Source organism: Penaeus monodon, chromosome 12 (genome assembly GCF_015228065.2).
Source record: "Penaeus monodon isolate SGIC_2016 chromosome 12, NSTDA_Pmon_1, whole genome shotgun sequence".
In the NCBI taxonomy this organism is placed as follows: Eukaryota; Metazoa; Arthropoda; class Malacostraca; order Decapoda; family Penaeidae; genus Penaeus; species Penaeus monodon.
In genome coordinates this window covers 46,408,697-46,418,696 of record NC_051397.1, presented here as the reverse complement: position 1 = coordinate 46,418,696, position 10,000 = coordinate 46,408,697, and the positions used below count along the sequence as shown (strand labels likewise).

General features: G+C 40.0%; 1 protein-coding gene across 2 annotated transcripts in view; it reads right to left on the bottom strand.

The window, feature by feature from the left end:
* Positions 1–1,195: 1,195 nt before the first annotated feature.
* The window catches only part of LOC119579482, a 20,788-nt gene continuing 11,983 nt past the window's right edge, over positions 1,196–10,000 (bottom strand). For both annotated transcript variants that reach the window (XM_037927329.1, XM_037927328.1), the window contains exons 17-22: positions 9,311–9,449; positions 8,682–8,803; positions 5,987–6,111; positions 5,629–5,785; positions 4,249–4,437; positions 1,196–4,131 (exon numbers count right to left, since the gene is read on the bottom strand). In XM_037927329.1, coding sequence (XP_037783257.1) covers positions 3,160–4,131; positions 4,249–4,437; positions 5,629–5,785; positions 5,987–6,111; positions 8,682–8,803; positions 9,311–9,449 — 1,704 coding nt within the window. In that variant the 3' untranslated portion in view covers positions 1,196–3,159. The remainder of the gene's footprint in view (positions 4,132–4,248; positions 4,438–5,628; positions 5,786–5,986; positions 6,112–8,681; positions 8,804–9,310; positions 9,450–10,000) is intronic.

Genomic DNA, 10,000 nt, shown 5'->3' with positions numbered 1-10,000 from the left:
CATTCAAATGTTACATAAACAACCCTGTGTTTATCATCACAAAACCAAGTATAAATCCTCTATTCCTTCTATTCATACATGGACTTTGGTCCACTTTGAGCATCTAAGGCCTTACCATCTCCAAAAGTGAAAATGTGATCATAAATAACTAAAATTAAGAATAACACTGTACTACACTTTAATAATTTGTCAGATATTTTCCAATAAACTTTACTAATAGACAAGCAACCCTGTAACCTCAGCATTATATCCCTGGCATATCTCCAGTAGAAGGACTCCAGGATTAGACATCATCACAGAATTCACCAGCCTAAGCAGAGCCATCTGCCTTACTCCTGCATTCTATAAAGCCCACTCTCATTAAACAAAAGCTTGTAATCCATCTTGCAAGAAACATGAAAGTGCAATATTCTACTACACTATATTAAAAAAAAAAAGTGAAAGCTCATAGGAGCATCAGACAAATAATAATTATGGTATAGTTTCAATTTGCATTTGCTATTAAAAATCTTTTCAATGGTTTCATTTGTTGCAGAATAAGCAAATGATTTGAAGATATTAAAAAAGTAACACAGAAAAAATATAATAAAAAAATTGCAAATAATAATAAACTCGTGAAAATGCAAGAGAGGTGATTCTCCAAAGGCAAGATGCTGCAGCATTCAATATAGGATAGATTAAAGTCCATAATCTGGGTCTTAATCATTGCTTCAGAAATCAGGGCACCTCTTGAATGACCTCTCTTTCTGACTAGTGCTTTTATCTTATGTTTATACTACTGTTCAGGACACTGAAAACTAAAATGTCTCATCATAAAATGAGGAATGCTGTCTTTTGAGTGCACTGTACTCAAAACAACTGATGGATAGGCAGAAGGCAGGAGAATATAGACACCCAACAACTACTTCCAACACTATGAGGAATCATGTTTAGAGCACCAAGATGGAATGTACTTAAAAGAACACAGTGGCTGATCAGTGTACATACCCATGGCACCTACAGAGTATGGACATAGGAAAATAAGGGATGCCGAGAAGCAAAGATAATGCACGTCCATATCCTTAAGCCAATGTTTGACATGCAATTATGAAAGGGTGACAATTCCATGACCAAAGTCTGGAAAGAGCACCCACCTTAGGCCTGAATTTCTTTGTGCAAGATATAATATAATTAATCTGATAAAATAAGTTCAAACTTTTTTTTTTTTTTTTTTTTTTTTTGAAGACCTATTTTTTCCTCCAGCCAAGGCACAGAATTAACTAACCATACAGACGAGTTGTGTGACTGCCTTCAGTGTAATTACCCAGAATGACTGGATGAGGCCAGGGCCCTATGTGTGACTTGAAACACATCTGACATTATTTCAGAATCCAACTATAATCCAACTCCCTCATGTTCCTACCCAACCTACTAAGTCCCTTTGTGCTGCAATTTGAGCAAAATATAATATGGGTTTAAAGTTTGTGCCACCTATGCAAAAGCTTACTGTTGTTGATGTGAACCACTAGAAAACACTTGATACATATGTCATTCCTTTCCCTTGAAGTATTACAATTCTACCCATATTTTGAGGATACTTGCATATAAACCACAAGTCAAAATGAAGTTAATATAAATAATGTTATTGTAACTTATATTATAAGATGTATGACCTACATCTGAATATAGTTCACTAATTATATGCAACACTCGCACTAATGTTGGTCTGTAACACAAGCAAATTTCACTATTAAAAAAAAAAATAAAATAAAATAAAAAAAATTAAGTACACTTATGTTCAGGTCAGTTCTATCCTTAAACATACTCCAAAATATGCTGACAGCTGACTGTACCAATGTACTGAATGTTTTTTAAGAAAAATGAACACAAGCAAAATGAAAAGCAAATGTTATTTTTATTTTATCTACCCTTCACAACCTCAAGAGCCTAATTCCTCAAATGTAAGCAAATAGGAATGATACCATAATAAGGCAAACCTGAGAACCCCAGGCAGAGCAATGGTAGTAAGTGTTAACTTTTTTAACCATTTAGCAAAGAGCTATCACTGTATAAGTAATTTCATTTTATTGTTGGCTGGTTACACTTACGAGAAAAACCTTCCTGCTTTACCACAAGTATAAGATTATGTAAAAAGATGCATGCCAAGGTTTCCTGCAGCAGCTTCTTAAAGGCAATACTGATACTTCTCTTTATACACAATGTGTGTGGAACTGACACTTGTGACCAGGCTTAACTATGAAAAAGAAAAAAAAAGGGGTGGAGGAGTTCTGGTCACATCATTATAAATTCACTTTGCTTCCAAAATGATGCATTTTCTTTTGGCTACAAAATGGAAGGTGGTGTCCTAAACAAAATTTGAATTATATAATTTACATTAGCACACGAGTGTACTATTTGTGAATGGTCACCGCATCTTGTATATATACACAGTAGTATATACATATAGTTACAGAAATTATCATCAGGAAAGGAGATCCTCCCAAAAACAATAACTTACTCTCTCATATCAACAGAGGCACAGCAACATTTAATTAGGAAAAAAGGAAATCATACATATAAAACGTATTAACAATGTCATGAACACCTTAGCAACTACACCTAAGGCCTTGGATGATATGCCTGGCAAGTCTTCTCGAACATCTGATTTCTGATGCACTTTTGATGCTTACCTTGATATGCAGTTTGTAACTTACATGGACATGACAACATATCACAAATACTTTCCAGTAAGGAAATTCAAATACATTACATAATATCAAGACGGAGATGTAGTTAATTAAAAGCAGTAACAGATTGGTCTCTCATATATAAGACTCAAAAATGAATATATATTGTTCCTTGTGGAAACTTTGAAATTTGTTCAAAGAATGTTCTAAGAAGTCAATAAATAATATTCTTACCATATTTACCTTTGCAGCTAATATGAAACATCCCATACTCCATGGATTTCCTTAAGCCTAGATGGATCTCAAAAGCATTGCCAAAACCCTACCCAAAAACAGGTCAATGATCCCAGCTATCCAGAGGAATACCCTGGTATATGCATGATACTGCTGAATACCTCTGATCAAAGCTGTTTAAATCCTTTCATGCATTGACAACCCTCAACCAATCTGTATTACAGCTAGTTTGCAACATCATCTTGATAGATAAGAGGTGTTAGTTTGGGGTGCTGGCAAAGGTCAGCGCCTGTGGCCACACAACAGATGCCGAGGGGGATGAGGGAGGGTGGGTCTCCAGCACCACCTGTTCAACACCCTCAGCCTCACTCCCACTTATTGTCTGCCCAAAGCCCTGGGCCATCCTGATGGCAGCTGGGACACCCTCCCCCTGCAGGTCTCCACTGGTGCCTGCCCCATCCTGTCCCTCAACAGTGTGTATGTTGACTGAACTGCTGCCACTGGTCACAGTCCGTGAGGTTGAGGTCACTGTGGAGGCAGTACCCGCAACAGGCAAGCCAGGGATAAGAGAGATAAACTGTCCTGCAGGGAGAGAGAGTGTCACTGTCTCTGGGCCATCTGTGGTGACCAGAGCCAGGGTGGCACCCTGCTGCCCTCCATCGCTACTCACCAGCAAAGGTCGTCCACCCTGGGCTGTTCCCACAACTACTTGCTGTCCTTCTGCTCCCGTGCCAACTATGCGCACATATTGCTCCCCACCACTGAGGGGAGTGATCTCCCCCATGGCCTGGGTAAGAAGGTCATCCTCCTTCACCTCCACACCAGCTTCCTCAGACTCTCCTCTGGTCAAACTTACTAACCGATGGTTCCTCAAGATGCTGGCATCAGTGACAAGCTGGCCTCCAAGGGTCAGTTCCCCTGACAAGCCTGCTGGAGCCTCCATCTGAGCCTCATCTTCCTCCACTGCTGCCTCAGGTGCTTCAGCTGAGTACTCCTTCATCTGTGACTTGTGGTTGCAGAGGTCAGGGTGGTGGTGCCGCTGGTGTCGCAGAAGCCGGGCCCGGGTTGTATACTGGCGGTAGCACCATAAGCATGGATGGGGGTATGTCTTGGAATATGCAGGAACCTCACCATTCTCATTCTCATTGTGATTGGTGGAAGGCGGGGGAAGCTCTGCTCCTGGGTGATACTTCAGGATGTGTAATTTCCTCTTACTACTGCTGCGGTACATCTGCAAGAGTTGTGGAAATCCATCTATACCTCATAATACCCAAAAAACAAACCACTCTGAACTTACATAGCATATAAAACACCTCAAATATCCACCTAATGCCTAATCCTGGGTTACCTTATCACAATGCTGGCAGCTGTAACATCGCTTTGCCTTGAGGATGGGTTGGTTTAGCTCAGGTACTGTTGACGGGTCAATGTTTGGGTGACGCTTCGCCAGGTGGTTAACAAGCATGCCACGCCGCTTGAACCCCAAGAGGCAGGTGTGGCACTTGTACAAAAACTGTTTGTAATCAGCAGGATCAACCTATGGCAGGAAAAGGAGAAGCAATTCTTCTTCTTAGACACTTCAAATAGATAAGATTAAATCAACTGCTGGTGTACTGCACTAAGATAATAGGTTTGGAGACCTATTAGATTCATATATATTTTAAGTTCATGAAAGTAACAGTAGATGCCTCATGTTGAAAACAAAGCACCAGCACCAGTCTTGAAGTAGCACCATACTAACCCCAAATTGGAGTGTCCAATGCATAAAATTGTCTTCTTCCTAAAAAAGGTTTATCAAAAGCTGTTCTGACGAAGACCTTCTGGTGACACAATAAATATGGCAAATTTATTGAGACTAACAGTAAAACTAAAATTAAATAGACAATAGCATCTGTTTACTAACACTTCATTCTGAGGCATTCTAATTAAAAATTTCCTAACGCTACAAAAGACATAGGGAAAAAAATCAGATGAAGCTCTATCCTCAAAACTGAAATCAAAACACTTTCTGCAGTCTGAGCCAGAGGCAAGCAGACACTTATAAATAGAATCAAAACAAAGAAAGAGGGAAAAATAAAGCTTAATATATCACACTCAATGAACTACTTTCTCATCTGTGTGTACATTGATAATGCTGAGAAAACTCAAAACACTGAAATGTTACATTCACAAGGCAACAGTGATATCAAATGAGATCTACCTTTTTCTATAGAAGAAATGAAAATAAACTTTTTCTCTCAAATCTAATGGCTTTGGCAGAGCATCCTCTTTAACCTCTTATTGCCTGGCACATCTTTAGCCGTCATGAAAATCCTCATGATGAGTACTGCTCCATGCGTCACAACTCGCTAAAGTGACTTGAATGGGAAGTTCCGCTATACACAGTGAACTCCCCAGCCAAAAGGCTAGACAGTTGCCAGAAGTCACCAGAATGAGTGATACAGAAATATCTGGCACCATTACTGTAGGGTTAAAATAATGTTGATTCATATTTCATTTAATTTATGAACTGATCTAATTAATCATTCAATTACTGTTCTCTGCCTCATTACCATTTATTCTTTTTTCCTATCTTACAGGATACATCCTTTTCCACCTCCCTCTTTTTTACCCCTTGATCTGAGGAAAAGAAGCTAAGAGACATAGGGCAAGAAAGACACCTCTTTGACTCGCATGGATGCACGTCTTTGACTTCATTCACCCTTTCTCTCTACCTCTCACACAATACCTTTGGGACAAACTTGGGGGGTCCTTTGGCGACTGCTTTGGAAGTTTTGGCCTCACGGTCATTAGAGTGCATGCGCTTAGAGTGCTCACGGAGCTTGTCCTTCCGCTTGAACCTCTTGCCACAGTCTGGACATAGGAAGTCACGGCGCTCTGAATGACTGCAAGAATGAGAGAATAATGAAGTTATAAAAACTAATAAACCCTAATGTTCAGTGATATACTTCTATATTAAGATGCTAATAACACATACACAGAAAGGGAGTAGGAATGGGAGTGGGAGTGGGAGAGGGAACAGGAGGAGGAGAGGAATAGAAGAGAAGGAAGAGGAGGAGGAAGAGATAGGAGAGGGGCCAGCTCACCTAAGCATATGAATCTTGAGTTTGTCCACAGATGGCATCTCCTTACTGCATATGGAACATGTGTGAGGCATGATGGCGTGGTATGAACGAATGTGCCGGCGAATCTTACTATACGTGGGGAAAACCTGCCAGAATGGAAAATACAATAAATAACAGGACTGAGGACAGAGTCTATATGATTTATGAGGTAATGGGGGCATACATATATATCAAAAACATTATCAGATTTTTATAATTCCTGGGTACCATTTAATGCTCCAAAACTAGCTAGAATGCATCTGCTTGTAAGAACATTTTTTTTTTTTTTTTAAGCAAAGGATCAAAACATTCAGAGACATCAATGTATATAAAGAGATCAGGTAAGTACAGTCAGCACCATAATATCTCTGCCTCACAATGTGCGTTCAACATCAATAGTAATATGGAGGGAGTACTACTGGTTGTACTGGTGGCAAATTCCTTACACTCAACACAACCTGCCATGCATCTTGGAAAAGATTCCACCAGCCTGAAAGAGACTGGGCTCAAGGTTTCCCAATATGGAGGTGTTCCACAAGATGAGGCATGGCTGAGATGTCCCTCCTCAAGGCACCTTTTCATGAGCCCTTAGATGTTCTTAATGCAGATTTGGGGAATTCCCCAACATCACTGTTGGCCAGTGAACTGTCCTGCTGGAACATGTTGGACTGGCAGCAGCTAAAGCAGTCCTCAAGAAGTTCAGCAAGCAGCTCCAAGTAGAAGTCTTTGCTCACAGTCATGTTCATTGGCAGTACAAGATTCCCTGTCCCGTCGTACCCCATATTTCTTAGCCTTTTACGGATGGGTCACATGTTGAGCTGTCATAACAAACTGCATGGTCTGCGCGGTACAGCTATACGCTCAGTGACTTGCAAGAGAACGTGGAGTGGCAAGTTCTGTTACATGTAGTAGAAACCCATGCCCAGCAGCTGGACGTTGCCAGAAATCACCAGAGTTTATGACACTGAGGGATTTCTGATACCCGTCAGTGTTGGGTTAAAAAATATAACTCTTTTCTGTCTTTGTTTCTTGGTGAGCAATGGTTTTCATCACAGCTGGCTGTGTTCACAAGAGAATTCATCCTTGAGGCTGCACTGGACCATACAATTGTAGATAGGGTGCATCTACCACTTGAACTAGTTATTGTCTCTTTACAGAGAGACAATAACTTTTTACAGAGTAATTGTAGTGGGTGTGAATTCCCCCTGTTATGGCTGGGTGCTGTACATGAAGTGAAGCTATATGGGGAAGCCAGAGAGGCATCTAGTCTGTGAAGGACTGGGGAGTCCTGTGCTGCTGCTACTTGCTGAGGTGTGGCTGGAGGATTGTAGGTTGATGATCTCGATTCCAGATCCTGAAGCCTAAGTACACAGGGTCTATGTAACGAGGGGAGCCTGTGGTCCAAACAGAGAGCTGAGAGGCATCTGTGTCAACCAGTAGGTTATGAACGCTCCCTCAGCAGCAGTGGATTCTTTTCCTTAATTTGGGGCTCAATCTTTACTTGATGTGATACGAATTTGAGAATCCTATTACTTATTTCACAGGGTCTCCCAGAGTGCAACTTGTGATAGGGTGGATTCATACCTTCAGCTTCTGTGATCTTCTTTGTCCAGGGCTGGACTGTTTGGAGTGCAACTCCAAAGTGGAAATTTCCTTATTACTTTTCTCTAAAGCAATCAGGGATGCAAGAGCTGCAATTTTCTCCTTTGAGAAATCTGATCCTCAAAGAATTTCTGTACACAAACTAAAAAGGGAAGGCAAGTTCAGTAGAAAGAAAAAAAGAAAGAAAGAAAGAAAGAAAGAAAGAAAGAAAGAAAGAAAGAAAGAAAGAAAGAAAGAAAAAAATCACAAAAATTCCTTCTCTCATTGCCAGCGCCTCAGGTACACTGGCAGGAGATAAGTACACTTTGGTGACAAAGCTCCGCCCCCTTGACCGATATTAGCCACTCCAATACAAGTGGTTTTCTTTGAGTATATAGAGGGGGTACTTGATAATTTTATTCATCCCATTACTTTTGGTGCTGACTGTATATAGTGAAAAAGTTGACATATTTTGGTTTGTTTTCATAATCATGGAGAGAAATATGCATAACTGAAAACTTGAATGCATTCAAACTAGCCTGATCTATTTGTAAAAAAATACCCATTTGCCCTCAACAGACTTTTTTAAAAATAATATAATCTTGTAATATATTATTACCACATCACTCTATGAAAACACTACATAACAAACATCCTCACAATCATATATACATCCTAACAATCACGCTTAAACTTTACATAGACAAACACATATACAACAGCAAACTAAATATACATGCATGCAAGCATACACACACACACACACACACACACACACACACACACACACACACACACACACACACACACACACACACACACATATATATATATATATATATATAGAGAGAGAGAGAGAGAGAGAGAGAGAGAGAGAGAGAGAGAGAGAGAGAGAGAGAGAGAGAGAGAGAGAGAGAGAGAGAGAGAGACTGACAGACAGATGCACACACGCATGCACGCATGCACACACACACACAAACTACATGCAAGAACACCTGCACTGCATGCAGTCACACAAACACATACACAAAACTACATAATAGTAATACAAAAATGTTACACCTACACTCATCCACACCCCAAACCAAACCCTTACCTTTTTACAAGTCGGGCAAGCGTATTCCCCATTGACACAGTGTGAGGATACATGGGACTTCAGCCCGGCTACGGAGAAGAATCCCTCCCTGCAAATCGGGCAGTCATAGCCTTTACTGCCCTCTGTGAAGTCAGGACATTAGTGCTCATCTTTTCCTCACGCTCTAAGTGCAAACGCGTGTTCACCAAGTATTGAGCAGGCAAGTGAGCGCTTATCTACTGTGCTCTTTGCGCTCTACTCTCTCTGAACCCTTATGATGGCTCTACTGTGATAGAATTATTGTTTGGGTTTGTTCTATGTCAGTCTCGGTAGTGCCAAAAGCTAGATGAATATTGAGATTTCCTGTCTTACTGATCTTTTTTTATGTATGCTTAAATTACTGTCAAAACATTTGATCTTAAAAATCACTTTTCACAGTTAATTAACTTGATGTCACAATATCTCCAGAAACTGCAATGATATTACTATGGGATGAAAAGAACCTCTCTAAGTCAAAGACAGAAAATAGAAAGTTACCAAAACTGAGAAAAGTGCATTTAAAATATCTTTGCACATAACACATACTCATATCTTACCAGCTCCAAAACTTTACATAGCAGCTAAATACCTCAGCATGATGCACAACTCACCAATATGAAACTTGATGTGTGTGTTAAGGGCTGTATTGCTACAGAAGCGTCTGAGGCAGAGGCTGCATCGGAAGGGCTTCTCCGTCTCGTTGCCATGGACGGCCATGTGCGCTTCCAGCCGCTCGCGACGCAAGAATGACTGGAATCAAAGCTCTATTCTGATGAAGGGCTCTTTATAAAACTAGAAAAATGTTTAAATTATCATTAGAAAAATAATATCTTATTACAGAATCCATACATTATCTAGGGTGACCATGTACTAAAATCCAATAGATCCATATAACCCACAAAATTCAACACAGGCATACAACATATATGTATGGTCTTAGTAATACTACACATATATACCATGCAAAAATGTATCAACATATGACTTCAAGAAATTACAATGCTTATTGATGTAGTGACTGTGGTAATGACTACTTGCTCCTTGCTTCAAAACTTTTGAGCAGGCAGAGGGTTTTGTGACTTGGTTGTGACTGCTAGCATTATTGTGCTGTGAATAGCACAATTCACATTAAATAAATAAATTCATAACAGCTGAACACCAGAATCTGAAGTGCCATTTTAGTTTTAGTTGTCTATCTATAGCACACCTGTAATGACTAAACAACACTAGTTTTGCTGTGCTTAAGAGCCCTAAAGCATTTCACCAAGATTTATATAATAGTGTAAGTGTAAAATGATGTT